The 26,905-nt window shown below is 42.0% G+C and overlaps 1 protein-coding gene across 10 annotated transcripts in view; it reads right to left on the reverse strand.

The window, feature by feature from the left end:
- The window catches only part of ASPH (aspartate beta-hydroxylase), a 200,280-nt gene that overhangs the window by 51,194 nt on the left and 122,181 nt on the right, over window positions 1–26,905 (reverse strand). For all 10 annotated transcript variants that reach the window (XM_036031152.1, XM_036031150.1, XM_036031149.1 and 7 more), the window contains 4 exons: window positions 22,803–22,888; window positions 14,442–14,528; window positions 7,906–8,056; window positions 4,819–4,955 (listed from right to left, as the gene is read on the reverse strand). In XM_036031152.1, coding sequence (XP_035887045.1) covers window positions 4,819–4,955; window positions 7,906–8,056; window positions 14,442–14,528; window positions 22,803–22,888 — 461 coding nt within the window. The remainder of the gene's footprint in view (window positions 1–4,818; window positions 4,956–7,905; window positions 8,057–14,441; window positions 14,529–22,802; window positions 22,889–26,905) is intronic.

The following is a 26,905-nucleotide window of genomic DNA, read 5'->3' on the forward strand; positions in this document are numbered from 1 at the left end:
CGGATCATTTTAAGGACTGAGGATAAAGTGCTGAGCAAATCCAGTAAGCTGTGATAAAACCCAGGGAAATATTTTAAATAAATCAAACCACGGTTTGTTTCCATATGCATTTATTATGATTATAGATAAATTATTCAAAATGCCTCTAAATGAAATATTAGCAGTGAGAAATTAAAACATTCCTCTTGCGAAACTGCTTAGACAAACTGATTTACAGGACAAAAGTGAAAGATGAAGAAGGTTTGGGTTGAGTGAATATCCCCTTTTTCCTTGAGTCTAACAGAAAAGGGGGCACAGCCAGGATGGGTTCCTTGCACAGGAGGAGTAAGTGTGCAGGAGAGGGTCCCCAGGCCCTTTGCGAGTCCACAGAACGCACCACAGACACTAGAGCATTTCCAGCTTGTACCCTGTCCCGCAGCCCATCCACTGGCAAATCCGGCCAACACTACCTTTAAAATATATTCAGGATCACTTGTTATTTCCTTCACTGCTGCCACCCTGGTCCACGTCTATCATTTCTCCCCTCCCTGCACCCCCAGCCCTGCTCTCCTGTCCCCCATTCCCCACATGGGGCCCTAAATAGACTCACTAATCCTAGGTGAGATGTCAACCCCCCTCTGTTCAAAACCCAAAGGGGTTCCACTTCTCTCAGAGTAAGACGGTCCACTTCTCTCTCCACTTCTCTGGCCTCTCACCAGCTACTCTGAGGCAGCCTGCACTCCTTACTGCTGCGATACAAGCCAAAGGCACGCTTGTCTCAGGACCTCTGCACTTGTGGTGCTCTTTGGCCCCAGTCTTCTAGCTATCCGAACAGCTCACTCCCTGACCTTGAGGAAGCCCTTGATTTAAGGCTACCATCTCAGTGGAAAGCTACGCCCAGCACCCGACCTAAAACAGACACCGTCCTCCTCATCACTGGTCACTTTCTAACTTCCTTATCCTGATTCATTTTTACTCCTTTTTATTCATGGCACTCATTTCCATTTGACTTACTATTTTCCCTCACTAAGAAATAAGCGCTACAGGGATTGTGCCTGTTGCACCCACTGCCGATCCTCAGTGTTCCGACAGTGCCTGGCACATGGCAGGTGGTCAAGAAGTCAGCACCGACTGAACGGATGGGCACATGCAGGGTTTCTTCCCTAACTAAATCCCTGGAAGCACAGACCCTGCTTCTTCTGCACCTTCCACAGCACCTACTACCAAGCTAGGTGCTGAGCTGGGAGGGGCTCGACCAATACCTCTGAAAGGGAACTGAACTGAGGCCAATCATGTTTCTGGTAGCACAACTCTGAAGGGGTTACTATAATTATTGCAGCTACACAGATGACATTTCTGTCTCCTGCAGACACAAAGCCACCATCTTGTGATCAGCACACACAGACCTCCTCTAGGCTATGGACACAGACAGATAAGTGAGTACACTCGCTTTTCTCGGAGAGCTCTCAGTCAAGGGAGGGAGAAGGACCTGGAGGCAGACAATGGTAATGCAGTGTGGTAAGTGTAACTATAGTGACAGGAATGAGGCATGCAGGGAGTACAGAGGAGGGACACCTAGCTCACTCTGGGGTGGGTGTGACAGGGCAAGGTATGAAAGGTGTTAAGGAATGAATGGGAGTTCACCAGGGAAAGGAATCAGGGGAGGCAGAGGGGGCAGAGGCATTTAAGGCCGAGGGGGAAGTGGGTAAAAGGGAACAGTGGGCCAGGAGCAGCAAAAGGGAATGAGATTGAAGAGGGCAGGAGGCAAATCACAAAGGCTCCTGTTTAGTTTCAGGTGCAAGATAACCCACCGGGGAGTAGAAAATGAAAAAGCTTCTGACGGCGTGTCTCTGAAATATAGCAGATACTATGCAACAGGCCCCAGGGCTCTCCTCCCCTGTGTGCGGCAGACAGTCCCACGCCCCACGGACACACCATGCGGGGAGAGGGGAGGGGAGGGTGGGCGATCAGGCAACCAGACGCCGCCCTCTCTGCTGGATTCGTTCCGACTTCCCACTGTGCTTGTTGCATGTGGGTGCATCATGACTGTGCAGGGTGTATAATCCAGCTGTAATCAACAAGCCCTCTGAAAAGGACAAGGCTGTGTAAGATTTTTAAGAAACCCACACTGACGTTAATACTAACAATGTAACAGGTTCTTTCTTTACACACGCACACATGCGCCGGTGCACGTGCCACAGAGAAAGACGAAAAATCCTGGTATAGCTGGCATGTCTAGTCCCAGCCCAAACCCTTTGCATGATACACTACCAGAATTTTAAAGATCATATAATCATAAAAGTATTGTTTATAGATTGATATTACTAAAGTATATTTTTCAGGGAGAATGAACAATTTTGGGGCAGCTTTTAATTTCGAAATTAAAAACAATCTGAAATATTATTTCCTCTTAAAATTTATTTTCGAGTGTGTACCTTCTACAATGTCCATCACATATTAGTACATACACACGTATACATAATAGGTACACAAACATACGTTTCACAGGTACTTGCTGGAACATATTGTACTGGCAGCTTACACATTCAAACGTGACTGAAGACCACAGCTGCAGGCAGTGGGAGCCACTGAAGAGTTAGAGCTGAGGATGGGAGGGTTGGACTTGTGGTCTATGTTGGTGAAGGGGGGAGGTCACAGCCCTATACAGGATAAATTGGCCTAGTAGGCAAGAGCTGCTGAGTGCCTGAGTTAAATAAGCATAGAGGGGATCTGAAAGATACTCAGAAGGTAAAATAAAGAGAAACTAGTCAATTGGCACCGGATTGTAGACTCCATGAGGACACACTGTGCTTGTACCTTTAGCAACCATTTCCCAAGCTATGTGATGGGTTTCAACACATAGCTGTTGGCTAGGAGAATGGACATATGTGAGGAGCAGGAGGAGCTGACCTTGTGTCACTAACAGGGTTACTCACGAATGCAGGAGCGCCTCCAAGAGCTGCGGAGGCGAGCGACCTACCTCTGACCATTTTAAAGTTGGTCTTTGTTGAAACTAAATACAGCAAAAATCCAGAAAGGGAATGATCAATAACTTTTATTAATTTACTCAAAGATAAAAATCAACATGAAAAAATATAAAATTAAAGTATCAGTTTTCTGGAAATGATCTTTGACTGAGCCATAACATATCACCATAAACTGTGGTTAAGGAAAGAGAATCCATTAGACACAGCTTATTAACTCTGGAGTGAGGGGAAGAAATAAAAGGCAAACCCCACACATATCTGCAGTCTATTATTGCTTCTTTAAAAAGAAACCCACTCAGTGGTGTCATATGACTATATTTTAGACTCTCTGCATCCTGTTGTGCTTATTGAGATGGGATTATGATTTCAAACATGTAAACAACATCAGGAAAATTTTATTTTTCAAGATGAAGAAAAATGTTTCAGTATCTGAGATTTAGTATCAGGTAGAAAGAGTGAATATGTTCACGGAAGACTTTGAGAAGGCGAGGAAGGACAAGTCCGTAGTGAGTGAGAGAAACTAATATGTTTTCAGACCCTGCCCTGACCTCACCTGGGCGTGGTGCTCTTAGTCAAATGTGGTCATGGTTTTGGGAAGGAAGGCAGGGAAGGAGGGAGGAGTTCATTCTACAATTCAATCTTTGTAGTCTCTGCAGGTCAATGGGTATATCGAATATAGTTGAACAATGCTTATATTCATACAATCCTGAATATTTGAGATATATGATGTATCCCTTACTCAAACTTTGCCAGACAGGGTGCTCAGTGTTAGGTTTTGGCCATTAGCAAATGCAATGCCCCACATGGACATGCTTTGCAACCTGGGACAGGTATGCTAGTGGATGGCACAGATTTTCAACACTGCAGGATGAATCCACTTTGTATGCATGTTTGACATGCTATAAAAAGTGAAGGTTTTGTTTCTGTTCCCTTAGAAAAGATAAAAATTATGACGAGGGTGAAGAGACAACTGCTCTAAAATTCAATGATTTTCAGTGAAGCATCTATAGTAACAAAAGGAGGAAAGCACCCCTTTATGAGCGGACCAGTCCACAGACTGGGTGTGAAATCCTTACACTGAACTTGCCAGCATTTTAAAAAACAGAAGGAATCACACCGGCTCTCCCTGAGGAGGAGCATTTTGATGCAAACAGCACCAACTGGAAAACCGCAGACATAAAGGCCAAATTAAAGAACAACAAATACATGTGTTCATCTTTCTTTCACAGAGGCATTAACTTTCTCCAGTTTCTTTGGTACCCTGTTTGCTTCACACCAAAAGAATTCCCTCATTGCTTGAAGAAGTCATGGTTTTCTAGATTTTATAGTTACTTGTGACCTGGAGGTTATTTATTAAAAAGTCCACTGCAAGGCAGAAATCCTTTGAAAGGCACTGTAGCAGAGGGTCAGAGTCAGTGCTCTCTGAGAGGTGAGCCATGTACTCCCTATCCCCGAAAGACTGAGTCCCGTGTCTCTGTAGACAAGACTTCTAGTGGGAAAAGGAAAGGATTGTGTTTTACAAAGTTCAGAAAAAACTTGAGTTTCTCTTCCTATCACAGAGAACACTTTTAGAAAGGCTGTTTGTGGACTGAAAAAGGTTAAGTTTTAAAAATACTGCAATTATAGGTTGAAAGTTTTGATATACCAAGTGTCAACTAAAATTTAAAATCTTTGATCAAGGGAAAAATAGTGATATGAAAACAGTATTAAGAAGTCCATTATCATAATACATGCCATTTAATTTAACTTAAAAGAGAGAGATAGGGTGCATTAAATGCAATATACAAGTAACATTAGAACTTCATGTTCAATATAATTAGATGTAGTTAACAGAAGATTGCTGCTTGCTCACCTTTTCATATACCTTCTTGGCATTATCATTATCTCCTATCAAGAGATACCCCACTCCGAGGTCATTCTTTAAGGAAGTATCATCAGGAAATAATTGAACTAATTTCTGCAGTGTAACAAGAGAACCTCTCATGTGACCTGATTTGGTGGGAAGAGAAGAAAAAGAGAATCCAATAGAAATAATAGAAATAAAAACAGATTATGTATACCTTTATATTGAGACTTAAATCAAGACCATTCAACAGAACCTGAAGACCAGCTTGAACCTGACCCTGTATACGGAACTAAGTACCTATTAGGATTTCAGCATGCAGTTGCGATGGTGTCAATAACTCCTATAAATAGATGCTAAATATAATACTGACTATAAACACTTAAAGACAGTCTTGTTTTCTGAGTTAATTAACATTTACTTTTTTAGGTTAAATTCAATCTTAAGAACGTTTCAGTTACCAATTCCTTGAAAAAAAAAAGTTGTACAGAGATATTTTTGGTTTATTAAGATTAGTTTTAAAATTATGAATAGAAAAAAATTATGAACAGAAAACCGACAAATTGAAAACCTAACTGATTTCCGGATCTAGAACCCTGTGTGAAACTGGAAGAGGCACTGAGGTACCCTGCTGACATTGTTTAAACCAAGAGTGCCCTCATTTCCTGGCAGGAACCTCTTTCTGTAGCTAAGGAGACATCATCCAGTGTTATGGGGCCCTCTGGTGGACGATAGGATACTATGCTTACAGGAGTCAAGGAAACACTAGCTTCAATTAATTTTTAAAGCTATCTGGTGGAAAATTAAAATTTCTGGGGTTGACTGTCACTACTCATCACCAAAGTAGGTAAGACAAATGGAATATGAGAAAATGTACAGGGTAAGACTAGTATACATGACAAAATTAATTACCTAAAGGGCTCACTTGTCCACAAACTGAGTATTAACCAAGAACACTTCAGGACCATCAATAATAGCTATAGCCCCACAAACAGATAAATTGTTGGGCACAAAATATCACCAACCTGTCCCATTGCTGGCTCCCCAGTACTGGCCAATGTGGGCTAGGTTTGCTTAGCTATTCATTCCTTTACTGATAAATCTAAGGAGCCTTCTTTCCCCCATCTGCCCAGATTAATTTCATACTTTTCTTCCACTTCTAAACCTTCCCTGTGAACCACTACAAAGCTCTGGTGGAAACTGCTCTCATTGCCATCTCCGCCCCCACCCTGCCCCACCCTCTGCATCATGGAAACCTATTCTATTGCATCCCACTATGCATGCACTTCATCGCTACATCCCCTTCACTGACATCTTCTGCACACAGGCCCCTCCCCCCAGGGCCTCCTCTATTGAACTTGCCTCATTCTCACTCAGGGAAGGGCTAAAGGGAAAGACTGCTGTGGAAGAGGGTTCAATTTGGTCATAGGCAGTCTTTCCCTCCCGGGCTGGGAATAAGCAAGGCAAGCGAGGCCTTCAGTGCAAAGTTCAAGCGGGTGTCCACAATTCAGCAATTGAGATGAATGATTTTTATATATTCTTTTTAAATATCAAAATTAATGTAAAAATTGCCCTGGCTGGCAAGCTCTGTTGGTTAGAGCATCATGCTGATAGGCCAAGGTTGCTAGTTTGATCCCCAGCCAGGGCACATATAAGAATCATCCAATGAATGCACAAATGGGTTGAAGAACAGATCGATGTTTCTCTCTCTCCCCCTTCCTCTCTCTTTAAAATAAATTTAAATTTTTTATTTTATTTATTTATTTTTTAAAATATTTTATTTATTTCTTTTTAGAGAGGGAAGAGAGGGAGAAAGAGAGAGAGAGAAACATCAATGTGCAGTTGCTGGGGGCCGTGGCCTGCAACCCAGGCATGTGCCCTGATTGGGAATTGAACCTGCAATGCTTTGGTTCACAGCCCACGCTCAATCCACTGAGCTATGCCAGCCAGGGCAAATTTAAATTTTTAAAATTAATGTAAATATATATGATGCACAAAATATCAAAAATTGAAGGACTGAATCAGTAACCAGTGCTAAGCACAGCCAGCTGAGCCTGTGGCCAGAGGACAGCTCAGTTGCATTGACTTTGACTGCTGAGACCAGTGCCTCCCCTTGAGTCCCAGCCTTGCCTTTTCCATCCTGTGTGTGTGCTACATGCTGCTCTTCCCCCGAACTGACCCTTAAGATTCTAAGTCTAACTGACCATTTATTCTGTTTTTTAAACATCACTTGGGTCATCCCCTATCAGAGATGTTGGTCACCTACCAAAGTGACATACTACTTTCAATTCCATTCCTCAGAAAACTGATAAAAGGGTCAGTTGGCCTTGAATATTGCTTATATGAGCCTCTCCTAATGCCATGGATGACTCATTCATGTAACTGGCCCAGCCAGTCTAGCGCCCACCTTAGCATGGACTTAGATTCTTCCTTCCCAGTTTACAGAAGACAAATTACGAGGGACAGAATCACAGCCTGGTTATAAAGAAGGTAAGCTACAGCTAGTCGCACTGCCTTTGGCCCTGGGAACACGGGTCACTCTGAGGATATACTTTATGCTGCTCTTCTCAAAGCACTAAAAGGTTTTAAATCATTAAAAACCTTTCCTATTATTTTCCCTAGTATAGAGTCAAACATTACAAGTAAAATTTTAGAGGGCCCGGACCTCTTAATATTCCTCTCTAAATATTGTCCCACTGATTAGTTTATCCTTCACAAATCAGGTTGTTCTAGTTAAGACAGAAAGGAATTTGGCACAATAGAAAGAGTTTTTGATTCTAGACCTATTAGTTGATTAGCTATAACTCCTTAGGCAAATTATCCAGGCTTTCAGCATCCCATTTGCCTCAATTTTAAAATGGGTGGGGTGAGGTGAGGAGGGAAAGGGGGTAAGAATATCATCAGTGTCTTTGTGATTAGCAAGGTTAGGATTGCTATTTTAGTTTAAGAAACAGTCAGGTAAGTTACCTGAAAGTAGTTATTTAACTCAGGTTTCCTTCCATGTACTAGACTCTTCTAAGAATACATGTAGCCTTCAGACTCTTCAAGGAAAAGCGTGGCATGTGCCTTGATTTAACTTTTCTTACTCCATCTTACCTAGAAACTGTTGCCGGTCCGAGCGCCGCTTCAAACTCAGCCTCACCAGGTCCGGGGGAGCGTCAGGCAGGCCGGCCACCTCTTGGTAGGTCTCGATGGCCCTGCGAAGCACATCATTGCTCCTTCTCTTCTCAGCCAAATCGTCTTCACACTAGAGAGAGTCCCACACTGAATAAATGTCCCAGGACAAGCTGTATTTGTAGTCACCCAAGATATTAATGGAAAGTTTACTTTCATACATGCTTTAAAAATAATTCAAGACAAATTAAAGTTTTCTCTTTATCAAGAGACTAAAAAAGCACACAAAGAAAAGCAATACAACATACTATTTTGATAATATGGAGGAAAGTTAGCTATTAAGCTACAGACAGGAAAGAATATCATAAAACTAAAATATGCTAGGGCACAGGTGACAAACACAACTCCCATGAGCTGAATCCAGCCCTCCGCCTTGTTTTATCCAGCCCGGCACCTTGTTTCTACCCAGCAGCAGCAACGAGCTCTCGCTTAACAGTTAAAGAGTAGTTACATTTATACAGTCCTAAAATCACATTCGGCCCTTTGAAGGCAACCACGAGGCTGGTGTGGCCCCTGGTGAGAATGAGTTCAACACCCCTGTGCTAGGGGTTGATGGTGATTTATATCATGTTATATACATTAACATTACACAGACTGGACTGCAGTCCACCATTCCTGTTCTTCCATCAGTTTATTCCTGTGCTCATTCATTCATTCAACAAGTAATATTTTTGGGAGCCAGTCTCTGTTCTACACACGTGGCAGACAAACTGAACAAAGCAGACAAAGCCCTTTTCCCATTTCACTTCATTCTGGAGAGGAAAGAAAGACAATACACAAATAAGAGTATCATGTGTCTGATGGCCATAACTGCTGCGGATAAAAGAAGGGCAGGCTTAGTGATGCTGGAGGTGGGGTTGTAGAGATGCTTCTTTAATCAGAATGATCAGGGAGGGTCTGGAAGTAAGGGAGCAGGGCACGAGGATACGAGGGAAGAATGCTCTGGGCAGAGAGAACAGCCAGAGCAAAGGCTGGGAGGTGGAAGTAAGGAATAGAGAAAAGGCTGGTGGTGGAGGGGAGCAGGGAGGACATGATAGGGGTGAGGTGCCAGGGAATGAAGAACCTAGTAAGTTATTTCCAGCTTTACTACACTAACTGCACGTGAGATGGACAGATACTGGGAGGTATTCTAAGTGGCTGTCAAGGTGGACAAGATGCCGAACTGGACAGTGTGTGGCCTCGTTGGTCCTGCCAAGAGCATTTCTATGGGACTGCTTGGGACTTGTAATGGAATGAAGTAGGTTCAAGAGAAAATAGGAGGGAAGGAGGTGCAGAGAGCTCTTTTGAGGAGCTCTGCTATAAGCAAAAACAGAAATGGGCCAGTAGATGGAGGGGAATGTGGAGACAAGAAAGAGTTCTTCTTCTTCTTTTTTAAACAATGGAAATATAGCCCTGGCTGGTGTGGCTCAGTGGATTGAGTGCAGGCCTGTAAACCAAAGGGTCACCGATTTGATTCCCAGTCAGGGCACTTGTCTGGGTTGTAGGCCAGGTCCCCCCACTCCCTGGTAGGGGGTGCGTAAGAGGCAACTACACATTGATGTTTCTCTCCTTCTCTTTCTCCCTCCATTCCCCTCTCTCTAAAATTAATTAATAAAATATTTTTAAAAATTAAAAAATAAACAATGGGAATAAAGTATGTTTCTAAGTTGATGTGAAAGACTCAGTAGAGAAGGAAAATCTGGTGGTGCCGAGGGGGATGTAAAAACTAGAATGATGTCCCTCAGCAGGTGAGAGGGAATAGGATAGGGGACCAGAACAGTTCATCCAGGCTAAAAGGAGGGAAAGCGGAGCACATGGGAGCAATTGTGGGTAGCTTGTTAGTACAGTAGTAGAATCGTAGAAATTCTCTGTGAATATTTGTTTTTTCTTAGTGAAATAAGCAAGATTCGTAGCAGGAAATGGGGCATGGGGAGTGAAATACTAGATAGGAAGAGAGAAGAAAATACATGACGTGATCGTCAGAAGCTCATCAGATTTTGTAGATTAAATTTGAAGACTATATTTAATTAGATACTAAAAGTAGCATATATAATTTTTTTCCTCAGGATACACCATTTAATATGTTTACCTTGTTAAAATAAAGTATATGCTGTAGTTCATGTATAGATGCTGCAAAATAAAGTGTAACTCCACAGTTTCAGGATGTGGTAAGAAAATGATTCATCCCTTCCTAAGAATCAGCACAAATTGATAAAACTGCAATGGGAAGCTTTTCAGAAAATAACACATAAAAAATAACTTGCTAATATGCACTGGTTAGAATAAGTTTCCCAAGAAGACAAGGGCTAGAAGTGAAGCAGTGGAGATGGAGAGTAGTAGACAGACTCCTGAGAAGGAAACACTGACAGAACAAAAAGGTCTCCAGATTAGAAAAGGGTGTCACTGTTGCTTGATAGAAAAAAAGCCTCAGGGCGTACAATCCTCTGTTCACACCCATAAATGGTGTCCAGAATAGGAGACCACTATCCACCAGGTGAGGGAGTCCAATGTTAACGACCCATATGTATGGTCATCCTGACCATATAGCTTTCCATACATTCATATGCTGGCTTAAAAAAATTTTGTTAAGGCATCACTTTGTTGTGAGTTTTGCTCTGGAGAGTTAATTCACTCAAAACATGATGGCTCATTCATGACTTCATAAAATGCCAGAGCCTAGACCTGGCAGAGCCTTTGGAGACCATCTAGTTCTAGTTCACAGTTGCCATTCAGTAGCCTCTTCAAGCTGCCAATAGATCCTGGAACTGGAGGGCTAATGCAAGGACAAATGCCTACCCAGATAATCCATCTTTACAGAGAGAGGAATATCAAAACTCAATTTGAAAAGAGCAAAGGAATGATATAATTTATATACCTTGTTCCCTCCCCCTACCCACCCACTCAAGGTCCTTCATTTTAATAACTATATAACAATTAACAATTTCTAGAATTGGGAAAATATCAGTATTCAAATGGCACCTAATTCTTCAAGATCTCCTGAATGAACATGATAGGCTTTGCTTTGAAAATCAAAGCATACAGATTGATTCTTATCAGTTCAGCATCTGTAGATAAAATAATTTGAGCTGAAGATTGCTTCCAGGACACTAACATCACAAAGCCTTTTCTTGACTCAACCCACCCAATTGTCCTCAAAGATGTGTCATTTTCTGCCTTGGGGGCATTAATGGCTCATGTTAAGATAATGTCAATTGAGTTTATAATATTAGATTTTGTGTCTGATGTTCAGAGAAATTGGTCAAAATTGATTTTCACAGTAATCTAAAGAATAAGACTGCTACTTTAGAAATGATTGATATAATAATTTGTATTTAACTTAATACTGCTGAATTTTAAAAATTTGTTGGTATATTCTAATTACCAGTATTTAATCTGCTCAGAAAGAATTAAAAAGTCATTATTTATTCCTCTTATTAAATCTACCTTCCACTGAATCTACCTTCCACTTATGATTTTTAAATTTCCTTTAAATTATTCCATTAAAATTTAATTTACCACACCTAAATTTTACTTTATGCCACAGCAATATAACTACTGGTCACACCTTCTAGTATAATCATTTAGAAATAAAAAAATAATGCCTGAGGCCTCAATCTCAAATTCCTACTGTTACAGGTGGATATAAATACAGCAATAACCATGTGCAAAAACAAGTGCATTTATTGGATTTTGGTACCCATAATTAATACCACATATAAAGAAAAATTCTAAAGCAGAAAACATTTCTGCCATAATTTAATTAACATTTGCATCACTCATTCTCTCTAGTTCACATGCTTTCCTTAACCAAACGACTGTCAGTGCTTCTGACAAAGTGCATCACTTGCTTCTACAGCCATGATCTTTTGGAAACACATCTTCTCTGGCTTAATAGCAATGCAATTTAGCAGTTTTGCAGGATTGCTGACCAAACTAATTTACAAAACTGATACAGCCACTGTCTGCTAAACTTGGCCTGTGACATGAATTTACAATCATTTTTCACAACCTTAATTCATTAAAATTTAATTAGTACATTTTTAATGGGGAGGTAGGAAGAATTTGAGCATCTGGATCTTGAGTGGTCATCACCTTTAGTTCAGAGCTAAATAGACTTGTTTGCCTATAACGTGTGAGACCCTGTGTGAGTGACATATGGAAGTCACTGCCCTGCCTCCCTCCAGAGGGATGTTGTTAGCTTCCCCACGGTCTGGAATATTTTTGTAGCTCTGCATCTATTGTTTCCCAGCGGGGTTGACAATCTTAGCTTCCCCACGGTCTGGAATATTTTTGTAGCTCTGCATCTGTTGTTTCCCAGTGGGGCTGAGACTCTATCTCAGGCCATGAGGCAGGAGCTGTCCTGCCGGACACACTCGTTTATCAGCCCTGGTTTACCATGAGTTCCAGACTCCACAAACCCAATGTTCTACTTGACAAGTCCACTTGAATGTCTAATAGGCATTATGAACTTAACAGGACCAAAATCAAACCCTTGATTTTGGACCTTTCCAAGCCTGTCCCCCTACCAATCTTCCTGGTCAGAAACTGGCACTGTCCTCTCCTCAGTTGGCCAAACCGGAAACCCAGGAGTCACCCCGGACTCCTTTCTATCTTTCTCTGACCTTACAGCTAATCAATCCCTCATCAAGTCCTTTCGGTTCTGCCCTTTACCGGGTTCCCATCTCCACAGCAATGACCATGGTCTGAGCCACGGCATCTCAAGTGCACCTGCCATTAGTCTCTCATTCTTGCTTCTATTTTTGTGTCCATAATCCATTCTCCACCGAGCAACCAAACCACACTTTATGGGGGAAAAAAACCCCCAAAACTAGACAGTCACACCCATGCATAAACCCTCCAATGGCTTCCCAGTGCACAGTGCCTGCAATCTGCGAGGCCTGATCTCACTTCTAGGTCAGTGCTCCTGAGCAGACCTTCTTTCCGTCCTTGAGCTTATTACACCTGATCATTTCCCTGCACTGTGGCCTTTGCTCCTGCAGCCCTTTCTGCCCGGTCAGCTCCTTTCACAACCTTGTCATGTCTGCCACTTGTCACCTCCCTAAAGAGGCCCTTTCTGATCAACTTTTCTTTTAAATTTGTTTTTATTTTGAAAATGTTTATTGATTTTAGAGAGGAGAACGGAGAGAGAAACATCAATGTGAGAGAGATACATCAATTGGTTGCCTCCCATATGTGTCCTGACCAGGGACTGAACCCAAAACCCAGGTAGGTGACCTGACTGGCAATCGAACTTGCAACCCTTTGGTGTCTGGCACCATGCTCCTACCAACTAAGCCACACCGGCTCACCTTTTCTAAAGTCCTATCTGCTCTGTCACATTACCTGCAGCCCCCAAACCTTAACAGGTATGCTCTTTATTCCATTACCTTTTCTTTATGGCATATATTATTATGTAGGAGGATTTAATATTTATTTTTAACACTGTAATATTCTTTGAGTATACATTTATTTGTAAAGACTTTCAAGGCTTTGCTCAAATGTCACCTCTTCAGTAGAGCCTTTCATCTCCCTCACATATCCTGTGCTGTTCTCTACTTTATGTTGGTTCTCCTTAGCACTTAGCACGAGGAGGCAAACATACTTTACTTATTTGTCTTATGCACTATCTTTGCCACTGCAATGAAAACTCCACGTTTTGTTGGTGGCTTCATCTGTGGTGCCTAAACAGGGCCTGGCATATTGTGGGTTTTCACTAAATAATTTTTGAGTGAGTAACTTTTAAAATGTCCTCCAATGGAATATAAGATCGAAGAGGACAGAGACCTCTGGAGTGTCCGTGTCAACCCCGGGGCCTGAAACAGGCTGTGCACCTGGTAGGTTTATGCAACTACAGGCGAATGTGGGCGAGCTTCATAACATGAGGAGCTGGAAGACGGAGAAAGTCAGACAGAAACAGAGATGGTGGGAGGGGTCTTAGGGAGAAAGTAACTGGTAAGGAAGAAGGCAGCTGAAAGAAACGACAGAGAACACAAGGACACTTTATATTTTTAAAGTCTTTCCACTTTATATATTTATATATTTTTCCACTTTATATTTTTAAAGTCTTTCCTAAGGATACTTGCAACCTCTCAAACTGAGGTTCTTAAAGCTCTCAGGGGACTAATGTGGAAATTATATTGTGCATCTAAAAAAAATGGGATGATGCAGTGATGGAAAAACAATGACCAAAGTGTTAATCTTCATTTTCTTTTCAAAACCAGAGAGATACCATTTTGGGCGGGGTGGGGGTGGGGCAGAAAAATATTTCTAAATTCAGGTTTACACAATAGCTATAATTACTTGTCTTATTTAAAACAATATTTATTGTTTGAGTTTATGTATATGCATGAGAATTGATGCTGTATAAAAGTTATATGAAAAAAAGAAAATGCAAACAAACAGTGGGCAGTGAGAAATCCGGTTTCACAGAACACAAGGACACCACACACAGTCACCTAAGTGGAAGTGCTCTAGGGTACCTGCGCCTTCCCGTATCTCGCCCGCGGACTCTGAGGGTATTTACGGATTAGTTCTTCAAATGCAGTCTTTGCTTCCTCAGTTTTTCCCTGTTAGGAAGAGGTAATTTCATGAAACAATAAATTTAAATGCATAATGCTATTCAATGTAGTATTAAATATTCACCAAATAATTCTGTCAAAATTTTCTAGATCCCATTCAGAGTTTAAAGAGAGTTTTATCTAAGATTTTTTAAAAATTAACTGTAGTATGGAAACAAAACTAGAAATGAAGGTATTTATACTTTATTTTTTAAAAGACAGACACCTGACAAATGATGTAATATGAGTCTTTGTTACAGAAGCTGCATTTTCCCTCTAAGTGTATAATTCCTACACATTCTTGAAGAAAATATTTAGGTTTCAAGTTGGGGAAAAATACTGCTGGAATGTCTTGGGGTCTGTGATGAGAAGTCTGAAGCAATTTAAAATGACTGGGAATAAGCAGGCAGGATGCAAGGGTCACTTGGCCACAGCTCCTGTGACCCACTGGACATCAGCGTTGATTTGACTCATCCCGTTGCCTCGAATGCCTCACAGCCTCAGTGCCATGGGACCCCTCCCAGAGCTCACACAGGCCCTAGAGAAGATGGGCTGAACACCTCTGATAGGTCTCTGACCACCTCTGCATGGAAAGGAACAGAGGACGTGAAGCAGGTACACCTAGGGAGGGTCTTGGCACTGGAATGGAGGAACCCTCTCCCCTCCTGGCTCCATTAGCGCCATTCCGCAGGGTCAGACAGGTGTGCCCTGGTTTCCAATGGATGGCAGCCGGTCAAGCATATTTGCAGCCATGGGACAGAGACAGATTTTCTGAGTTTGACTTCCCCAGACCCTCAGTTCTCTATAAATTGGTAAATCCATTCATTCCGCATGGAAAGGCAAGCTCACTGCGATGTCTATATTTTGCCCTCACTGAGTGAGTTTTCGTACAACAAAGTTTAGCTCCCCGTGTGGCTGTGCAAACTCCAGCCTGCCAACAGTTACTTATACCTACTTCCAAAAGACTTGACTCAATAGGGAGGAGTCAGGCAACCTTCGTGTTTAAGTTCCCGAAGATCACTCCTTCACTTAGATACCGTGGAAGAAGGGGTTGCCCTTACCCTCTCACGAGGGCCATCAATGGCAGGGAGGGGCTGGTGAAAAATAGATGCAGTGTTGTGGTTCCCAGTGCAGGCTCTGAAGCCAGGCCAACTGGTGAGCGCCTGGGCTCCACCACTTAGAAGGTGTGTGACCTATGACAAGGTACTGATGACTTTGCCTTAGGTGCCTCATCTGTGAAATGGGGATAATAAGGGCCTCTGACTACCTTTGTGGAGCCACTATAAAGGTCAAATCTGAAAACATACACATAGAGCTTGTAGATACTGCAGAGAGCACAGAAAGCATCGAATGTTACCTGTTGTGGTGGTGGTGGTGGTGGTAGTGTGTGGGGATGTGTGGGCCAACACAAGATACTGGGGCTCATCCTAGTATGTCTCTTACCTGACAGACAAGCAGGTTAACGATGCACAGTAAATGAGGACTTGGATGTAGAGATAACCAAGCCAGGAACACATCTCTGAGTTATATTTAGTGTTAGAAATGACTGTATTGCTATTGAAAATATGCTGTCCCTCTCACAATATTCATTATTTAAAGCAGTGTTACGTTCATAGCAAAACTGGAAGGCAAGTCTAGAGATTTCACGTATACCCCTAGCCCAGAACAAGCATCGACTTCCCCATAATCAATATCCTGCACCGGAGTGGTGTATTTGTTACAGTCAATGAGCCTATGTTGACACCTCATACTCATGTACCTTAGGGTCCATTCTCAGTGTTGTACCTTGTATAGGTTTAGGTAAATGCATCCTGTCTGCATCCACCCTTATAGTATCACACAGATTAGTTTCACTGCCCTGAAATTCTCTATGCTTTGCATATTCGTCTTTCTTTCCCACCCCATGTCTCGACACCCACCCTTGGAAACCACTGATCTTTTTACTGTCTCCATAGTTTTGCTTTTTCTAGAATGTTGTACAATTAGAATCATATAGTAGGAAGCCTTTTCAGATTAGCATCTTTTGGTTAATAATAGGCATTTAAGGTTCCTTCATATCTTTTCATGGCTTGGTATCGCTTTCTTTCTTTTTTTTTTAGTGCCGAGTAATACTTGATTGTCATAACACAGTTAATTTACCCAATTCACCTAGTAAAGGACATTTGGTTGCTTCCAAGGTTTGGCAATTATGAATTAAGCTGCTACAAACATCCATGTGCAGGTTTTTGTGTGGATATAAATTTTCAGCCCCTTTGGGTAATTATCAAAGAGTAGGATTTCTAGACCGAATAAGAGTATATTTAGTTTTGTAAGAAAGCACAAAACTGTCTTCCACAGTGGCTGCACTATTCTCCCTTCCCACAAACAATAAACGACAGTTCGTGTTTCACGTCCTTGCCAGCATTTGGTGTTGTCAGTGATCAGATTTTGTCCATCCTAACAGGTGTGTAGTGGTATCTCATTGTTGTTTTAATTTGCATTTCCCTGATAACGTGTGACACGGAACACCTTACGCATATTTGTCATCTATGTACCTTCTCTGGTCAGGTGTCCGTTAAGGTCTTTAGCTCATGTTTTCTTATTGTGGAGTTTTAAGAGTTCTTTGTATACTTTGGATAGGGGCTAGTTTTTAAAGCCACTACTTTGTTTCTTCTGTAAATAGTTTTAAGGAATGAAGGATTTATATTGAATATCTTTCTCTATGTGACTTTCTTCTAACTACTCTGTATGAGCTTCCTGTGATGGCTATAACCAATTACCACAAACTTGGTGGCCTACAGCAACAGAAATGAGTTCTCTCACAATCCTGCAGCACAGAAGGCCCAAATCAGCTCCACTGGGCTGAAAGTGAGGTTTCGGCAGGGCTGCGCCTCCTCTGAAGGCTCTGGGGAGAATCTGCTGCTTGCCTGTCTCAGCTTCCGATGGCTGTCGGCATCCCTGGGCATCCCTGGGCATCGTCCTAGTGTCTTTCTCCTTTTTCACATCACCTTTTCCTCTGTGTATGTTTCTTCTCATCTGTCTGTATCAAATTTCCATCTGCCTCTTTATTGAAAGGACAAATGGGGGCCTATGATGATTAATTTTTTGTGTGTCCAAATCAACTGGGCTAAGGGATGCCCAGAGAGCTGCTAAACCATTGTTTCTAAGTGTGTCTGTGAGGATGTCTGAAAAAGAGATTAGCATTTGATTCAACACAGGAAATAAAGAAGGCCATTCTCATCACTGGGGTAGGCATCATCCAATCTGGAGAGGTCCTGAATAGAACAAAGAGGCAGAGAAAGGAGAATTTGCTCTCTTTGCTCGAGATGAGACATCCATCTCCTGTCCTCAGACATGGGCACTTCTGATTCTCAGACTGAGACCTACACCATCGGTGCCCTGACTCTCAGTTCTTCAAACTCAAACTGAATTACACCACTGGCTTTCTCGGTTCTCCGGTTTGCAGAAGGCAGGGTGTGAGACTTCTTGGTTTCCAAATATATATGCCCCATTGGTTCTGTTTCTCTGGAAAACCCTATTCCAGAGTTTACCAGGGTAATGCAGGAAAACAGCTCCTTCTTAAGATCCTTAATTACACGCCAAAGGCCTTTTACCAAATAAGCTAACATTTACAGGTCCAGGGATTAGAACATGATTATCTTTTAGGGAAGCCATTTTTCAGCCTACCAGACTCTGCCCTCTGGACCCCAACCACTCACATCTGTCTCACAGCAGATTTACCCATCCCAGTGTTCCCCAAAGTCTCCAATACTACATTAGCAACTCAGATTTGAAATCTCATCTAAATCTCATCATCTAATTCATCCAAAGCAGGGACGGGTGGGACTCTACTTATAATCCATCCTGGGGTAAAATTCTTCTCCATCTGTGGCTCTGTGAAACTAGAAAACAATTTGTCTTCTTCTAAAACATGTGGTGAGATAAGCATGGGATAATGTTTATAGGAATTTATATTACAAAAGGGAGAAAATAGAAGAAATCAAGGTATCACTAATTCCAAGCAATTTCAAAACGTGGCAAGGCAAATTCCATTAGGTTTCAAGGTTTGTGGCTCTGGGCTCTGCCTTCCAAGTCCTCTGCTCTGGCTTCCTTGTCTCTGGCCTCTGGTTCCTAGGCTCTGCCCATGGAGTTATCCTTCCTTTCTGTTGAAAGGGTAGCATAGGTTTGCAGTTGATTAGGGTCACTAGCCTGTTTCTTGCCTGTAGAATTTTGGGAGTCTGTCAGCCTTTTTTCAGTATGTCCTGTCTCTTTCAGTTTAAGGTGGCAGTGCTTCTGCTGATATAATATTCTCAAAAATTTTATAGGTCCGTTGTGTGCGGCTCAGGAACTCACACCATCAGAGGAGAGTCACAGGCCCTCCCAGAGAATTCCCATCTCTGCTCTCAGCTCCTGCTGAGATGGTGGAGGGGGTCTGTGAGGCACACACCCAATTTCTTCAGGAAAAGGATGTCCAGCTCCACCTTTGTCTTTCCGAAGTATGCTTTTTTAACAGTGTATTTCCTCATTTTATAATCTTTAGAAATACGGGTAGACTGAAAAGTATGTAAGTTATCATGTTCTGTTTTTTATTTCCTTAATTATCTCTTTCCTTTCATATTTTATTATAAGTAACAGAAAGAAACTAGGCCACACCTTCGACACACTGCTTGAAAAAAACCTCAGTTAAATATCCAAGTTCATCTCTTAGAAGTTTTGCTTCCAAATGACTGTAAGATACAATTTAGCTAAGTTTCCTGCCATCATGTGACAAAGATGGCCTTTCCTCTAGTTTTCAATAACATGTTCCTCATTTCCTTCTGGGCCCTTGTCAGAGTGCCTTTAATGTCTATATCTGGGCTCGGATGAAGATATTTTGTTTGTAATGATATATGTATTCTCTCTGAGAATGGGAGCTTTCTCTCCTGTGCCCCTCACTTCCTCTGAGCCCTCACCAGAAGCAGCTTTCACGTCCATAGTTCTACCAACAGTCTGCTTAAGATAATCCAGGCTTTGGATACCACGCGTCTCAAAAGTCTTCCAGCCACTACTCCTTACCCAACTCCAAAGCCACTTGCACATTTTCAAGTATTTGCTACAGCAGCACCCCCACTGCTTAGTATTAGTTGTGGCTGCTGTAAAAACTTAGCATGAGTCTGGTGGCTTCAAAGCACAGAGTTATTATCCCGCAGGTCTGGAGAACAGACGTCCAAATCAGTGCCACCAGACAGAAGCCAGGACGTGGGCAGAGCCATGCTCCCTCCAGAGGCTACAGGGGAGAGTCTGTTCCTTGCCTCCTGACACCATCTCTTGACTTGCAGATGCAGCTCTCCAGTGTCCACTTTTGTCTTCATCTTGCCATCTCCCCTCTGTGTGTCTTCTGTTCTGCCTGTATCAAATTTCCCTCTACCTGTTTCTTATTAAGAAAACATGTGATTGCATTTAGGGCCCAACTGGGTAACTGTGCCCATCTCCCCATTTCAAGATCCTTAACATAATCATACCTGCAAAGACCCTTTCTCCAAATGCAGCAACATTTGCAGGTTCTTAATAGAATTAGCAGATGGATATCTTTGGGGGGACCATTTTTAGTCTTATGAAACTTAAAATGCAAATGTTGAGGCTCTATTTGTGAAATGCATGCTAAATGCACCATTACCAGATTTAAAATATAGGGATAACAATATTCATAACAAATTTGCTAAAACATTTTGTTTCTGCTTGACATTTCCTTAGCTGGCCAACAAGGTTATAAAAATAATAGAATATTTTGGTTCTGTCCTAGGCAGCCTTTGGATCCCCTTAAGACACAGGCTGTGTGGCCTTCTTAAGAAGGTACTATTTGTCAAAGTAAATGTGTTTGCTCTCAAGTCTGAAAAAATTTCCCTTCCCTAGAGAATATAGCTCTTAAAACTATTACAATTCTTGTTATAACACTCAACTGCAAGATACAATGTTTGTAAAAATTGCCTGAAAATCATCTGTTCTTCAACATACTTTATATTTTATTTTAAGACCGAGATGGTTCATTGGAAAGACATGTGCTCGGGACACACTGGTTTGGCACGAGGCCAGTGGAACGCAGGGGCATGAAGACACACCCCTGCAGACACAGACTCTGAGTGTGACACTAGGGAGGAGGCTGTGCAGTCAGCACATCATTACACTCTTTGCAAAGATCTACAGCAGGATGTCCCTCTGTGGCCTTGGTGCAGAGCAGCGACTCTGATGAAGACAATCCACCTTGCAGTGTAATGCTACTCCTCTCGTTCTGCCTGCAGTTTATTCCATTTCTAGCACTGTTCACTGCCGGAGGTGTGAACCTCCTTGTGCTGGCCTTACTCTGCCTTCGAATTTTCTTTTCCCTCTCCTTTTTTATTTCACTTATAATACAGTAATAAGAATAAGTGATTCCAACAAATAAATATTTTAGCAAATAATCTGAAATGTTTTTTCTGGGGGTGAGAAGGAGTTTTAAATAATAAATATTATTTTCTAAAAACAGATTATTGAAACATGTTCTCATCTATACATTTTTGAAGGAAAAATAAAGTGGCCTCATGCCTCCATGTGGCACAGTGTTTGCAGCTGGGACGTGAGCAGAGACTGGCCCTCCTCTACCTGGGGCTTGCCTTGGCCGGGCCCCCACTCTTCCAAGTGCAGCCACTGGAATCATTTGCTACAAAACCCTGACTTAATTATGCGGATGATTCAGTCAGTAATTTGGCTTCTGGATGTTGCAGAAGCAAGAATTGCCTATGTGACTACTTCTTCCTCCTTCATGTACCCTGTTACAGATACAGGGTGCTCCTTGAGGAAAGCATCATAAGTTTTCCAAAATAAGCAAAAACCAGAGAATACCCCATTGATTGTTCCAGCACGTTTATGCTCACTGACCTGTTTGCCCCTTGGAAACTGAGCCCTTCTTTATCATTCATTATAATTACATAAAAGTCCTTCTGTAAAGCTGTTTGTTCTTTATCCCAAAAATCACTTATTAATAGACATTCCACATATATGTGTATATGGCATTTAGTATAGAGGAAGTGGAGAATGACAAGGTAATAGAAAAAGACAATTCCTGTTTCATTTCTGTCAAAAAATGCAAATTTCCTAAAAATAGAAGATGGCTTCATTTTATAAAGTTGAACAAGATAGATTCAGAAATCATTCATTCCATGGGCTAACTTACTGAACAAACGACTTTGCTACGATATTCCCTGGAGTTACTACATTTTTATTGGCTGGTAACGAGGGTAAGCAAGGTGCTAGCTTATGCTCATGCAGAAGGCTTCATGCTTGCTGGTACACACATACATTCCCAATAAATGTGTGAGAAGCACATTCTTGTTCCGCATCAGTTTCTAACTTGGATGTTTTTATTTTTTATATTGTTGCTTATTTCCTTATTGTGCCAAGGTCCCTTTTTTTGCAGCCAAAGTCTACTGATAAAAAGGGCATATTACAGGAAAACTACTGAGAATTACACTGAGTATAAATTCAAGTACAGAGTAGAGAAAGAGAAATTTCCCTGAAGAACAAAAAGATGATTAAGTAAAGATGTCATTAAATACATTATAATAAATACTTGACCCACTAATTAGATGAATATGATCGAGTTAGGACAATAACTTCAAGCTAGTGTTAATTCATTGTTTTCAAAACTGTAATATCTAGAAAAAAATGCAAGGGAGATTTCAAATTAACTGATGACAAAGCAAAATATAAAAGCCACCCTGAACACTGGAGGTGCCTGAGGTTAACCTCGAGTGAGAAGAATGTTAAACCTAATGCCATTTTCCCTAACAGCAACTATCCTAAGAGTACGGGACTTAACTATTTTTCCCTTTTTGATGAAGGTGCTATAAAATTAAAACCTCCACTTAGCTGGTACTTGACAGTGTTGATGCTTTCTTTTCCCTAACCTCGTTTGATTTTTACAAAAACAAAATAGGGAGTATGATTATTATTATTCTCATGTTTTAAAATAAGGAAACCGAGGCTGGGAATGGCCCAGTGATTTGCCCAAAGCCTCATGCTAGGATGTGAAGGAGGTGGGCTGACTCCCAAGCCAGCTGCCCTGAAGGGAAGCCCTATTTCTCTATGGCCACTACAGCTGCCATTTTTTTTCTCAATAGATTCCTCTCACAGAGAGTGCTGACACCCCTGGGGAAAAACCCACTCTATTCAGAGATTGTTTGCTCTTCACATTTCTTTTTTTTTTTCAACAAATCAAGAGTAATGCCTGTGTTTATTTGACAACTAAACCATTGCATGTTTCTGCACAAAACAAAAACATTGACCTACCCTTTTACGGAGTTTTTCTGCAGCATCAAGTTCAGCTTTAATAGTCTTATCAAATTTATTTAATAGTTTAGGCTTCTTTTTCTTAACTGAAAGAAAAAAGAGGTTTTTATTTTTTATTTTATTTTTGTCTCGAAAGAGTTATTAAGAATAGTGATTTACAAGTAGCGAGAAACCTAGCGCTGGGCCCTATCCTACAACTGCAAGAGCGAGCTCACTGCTGTTCCGCTTCCGGTCCCGGGCATGGCCGAGGCAGTATCGTGGTTCTGCCTCACAGGCCCAGAGGTGTTGCTTGTGCACTGTGTGAATGTTGGTATACCTAGTTTCTGGAATAAGAATGGTAGTTATGACTTCTAAACTCTTATGAAAAACGTCTTGGCTAAGTCCAAAAGACCACTGAAAACAGTTTTTGGATATGTCTACAATGTTTCTGATCAGGTAAACATAAAAAGAGGAAGCTGCTCCCAACGGAGTCAAGTAAACAGAATTTCTTAGTCCAGCACTCAAGCCCTTCCATTGCATCACGGACCTACCACTCTGGCTACAGCCTACCCTCCATCCCAAGTGGACTATCCTGTGTACCCCAAATAAGCTTTGTGCCATTTCTGAGGCTACATCCCCCATATTAAATGGCCTATTCCTTATGGTTGTCAGATGAAAATATGCTTGTCCTTCAACAACTAGCTTACAACCACACTCCATATAGTTTCTCAACCCATCACTCATGCAAGTAGTCTCTCTCTCTCTTCTCCACCCCACTCCCAAATACAGTCCATAGCACCCTTCCTTCTCGCATGTGACTCTTATTATAATTGTCTGTGTACTTCTCTTTCTCCTTTTCCAAACATGAGTTCTTGCAGAGTGGCTCCACATCTTAGAGCAAATTGAATTTATTCATGGTTCCTTAGCATGAAATCACAGCCAGCAGGTGAGGCAGTAGGTCCTGATGGAATAGATATTGACGGCTCCCTGGAAGCCCAGAGGGCACAGGAGAGTGGCAAAAACAAAAGTTTGATGGGGGAGCTGGATGTTCCAGACAGAAAAGGGGACAGGTGGTGGGGAATGGGTACGAGTGGGATAGAGAGAAATAAGAACAGTCAGAAGAAAACCCCCTTAATGTTCTGACATTAAACTACAAGTTCAATTACTTCTGCTCTATCCTGTCACAAAGGAGGAGGGGACCCTCCTTCCTTAGGTTACCCCCCTCCACATGCACACCTGGCCACTGTCTTCTGTATCTCCTCTGACTGTCTCCACTCTCCAGCTCTCTTCTGAGCTCCTGCCATCATTGGTTAGTGCTGAAGCCTTGCTGTCTTACAGCAAACCCACCAACTAAGCCAGACAAACCTCAGCCTACCCTCTTCCACTTGCTTGCCTCTCTTTGCCTCCCCTCATGCCTGCCTCCCTCTCAATCCTCACTACTCCCCCCACGCATGAGCAAAAGCAAGTCTTCCAGAAGGAAGGGGAGCTCAGTAGAAAAGAGTCAGATGGCAGGGATCTGAGTTCCAACTATGTCCCATTCCAGCTGTGTGACCTAAGTCAAGCCAGTACTACAGTCTTGTGTCTCTCACTTCCCTAATCTATAAAATGCGGGTAGTGGTTTGAGGATTAAGTCGATATTGAACAGAAGCAAACAGCACAGTGCTTAGCATAGAGTAAATGCTCCATACATAAGGGGTAATAATGGCTATGGCCTACTCTACAGGTTGATTTCCTATCCTACCCGACCAGGTCTTCTGCAGCATCTGACACATTGATTCCTCCCTCCTTCCTGAAATGATCCCTTTCCTTGACTTCTGAGTTGCCTGCCTGCCTAGTTTTCCTCCTTAGTCTCTGGCCTCTCCATTTCCTACTGGTCTCCTCTGCGGCTCCCACCCTCCCCTGATCCCTGGGGTCTTGTGCTCTTTGGGGCTAGTCTCCAGCACTTTAAAGGGGTTTAACTACTTAATTTCCAAACTGAACAACAAATTAACTAGTTAATTTTCTCCTGCATTACAAAAGTCATAAATCCAAGTGCCTATAATTTCTGGCACAGATATCTCAAGTTCAGTAGATCAGAAATGGAAGGAACATGTGGATTTATCTAAATGAAGACTGGATGGAATTGCTATTTTTTTTTTTTTTTTTAGCATTTACTGTGTCAGGCTGCCTGTCTCCAAAGTTTGTGCTTTAACATATGTCTCCTTCCTTTTATTCTCTCTACTCCCCAGACACAGAAAATTTAACTCCACAGACTGAAGTTCCAAAACAATCAGCCCCTTGACAGCTCCCTACTTTCATTTACCCAAGAGGAAGAGAATACTTATTTCCAGGAAGGTTTCCTGGAAACTCTTAGCCCCCAGCATCTCCCCACAGGGAGGTGATGTGACTTATATGATTATTGATTTGAAGGAAGGGACAACCTTGTATGGCTGAGTCCCACCCCTCTTCACTGTCCCAGGAGCAGACCCTTGCACTGAGCATCCTACAGAAAGGGCCCTCCACCCCCCACAGAAATAGGTTTCTGTTCCCTGCTGCCTGGAGTGGGTGGTGGGCATGTCAATTTTTCTGGGGCTCCAAATGAAGAAACCTATTATTCCTGCTCATCTCAGGTCCACCCTGCCCTTTAAATCAGCTCTTACCAGTCATAAAACTGACACCTGGATCACATTCCCTTTATTTCATTCCCTGTGAATTTGTAAAGTTGCTGTGCTCTTTTGTTTAGTCCACCTTCCTCTTCTCCCCTTCCTGAACCCTCAGGCCCTCTATTGTTGAAAAATATATAAATGCATAAAGCAGAGGCTGAAAAAATAGTGGATAACTGGCACTTTCAACATGCTGAGGATATGGAAGATGAATTGGCTTCTGACTGAGCTGTGGATTTACAGTAGCGGGAGTTACCTCGTCATCTCAGCACTGGCCTAGTCTCTCAGTCGCTCATTGTGTTGCTCACTGTGGTTTTGTCGAAGTGTCTATCAGAAAATGGCAGCAGGCCTCAGGCATGCATCTGAGTAGAGGCTTTTAAAGCTGGCATCATCGGTTTTCCCCAATACATGTCCCATGTTATACAGTTAAAATTAATGGGAGATTTATTTATAAGGCAAAAAACACTGTTGGCAGTTCAGGGCATGCAAAATAGTCAACACTAATATAATATGCTGCGAAACAGCCAGACTGGATCTTCATGTCAAAATATTTCAATATCATTACAAAACAGACAAAATATTAAAGATTTCACAGCACCTGTTATTAAGAAATTACTCTGTCCCATCTTTTCACATATGTTCCTGTTCGATAGATCCTCACTACCACTGCTCTCTCTAACATTCGAGTTCTGTCCTGTCATGACTGTTTTTGTTTCTCAATGTATAGAGAGCCTGGGATAATTTTCCCAATGGCAAACACACACAGATCATTCCCCCCGCCCCCTCCCGTTCTGGGGAGGCCTGTGGTCCTGCCGCCAGAGGACAACAGGTTCCCTAGCTCTTTGGGCCTCATTCTTCTCAGGTACAAATGAGTGATTTGGACTGGTTCTCTTAAGGTCTCTTTGAACTAAAAAATGCTGTGCTTCTAATTCTCAGTTGATTTAAATCATGTCAATAATCTTTCAAAGTAGACCTAGAAGATACTGGAATGGATTGTTAATTTTGTTGAATGTGGATTTCAAAAAATGGTTTAGGAGGAAGCTGTCTGTGCTATATTAAACTTTGCCTTTTAAAAATACTGCCATTACAAGTATTTCATCCTTTTCCAAAACCACAAAAAAGGGGGCAGGGGGAGTGACCAGCTGCATTCGAAACCCTTGCTTCCCTTGCCATGCCATGATTGAAGCATTTAGGAGTAAATAAAAAGGACAGCAAGGAAGATAAAAGAGTAATTAAAAGCATGAGAAAAGCACTAATCATACATCCTTAGAGTATATACAAATTAATGGTGACCCCTTTCATTTCCACTTATTCCATGGAAGATGATGATTTTTGCATCATGGTGCATGGGGAGGAGTGGACCACCAATAAAACCAGAGTCTTTGTATTACTGTGTCCTAGACCTATTCCACTGAAGAGTGATGGAAATGGCAGTGCTTGCCACAGATGGCTAGAAAAGCAACAAGTCCCCAACCGGTCTGT

The sequence above is a fragment of the Phyllostomus discolor genome, chromosome 7 (genome assembly GCF_004126475.2).
Source record: "Phyllostomus discolor isolate MPI-MPIP mPhyDis1 chromosome 7, mPhyDis1.pri.v3, whole genome shotgun sequence".
NCBI lineage: Eukaryota > Metazoa > Chordata > Mammalia > Chiroptera > Phyllostomidae > Phyllostomus > Phyllostomus discolor.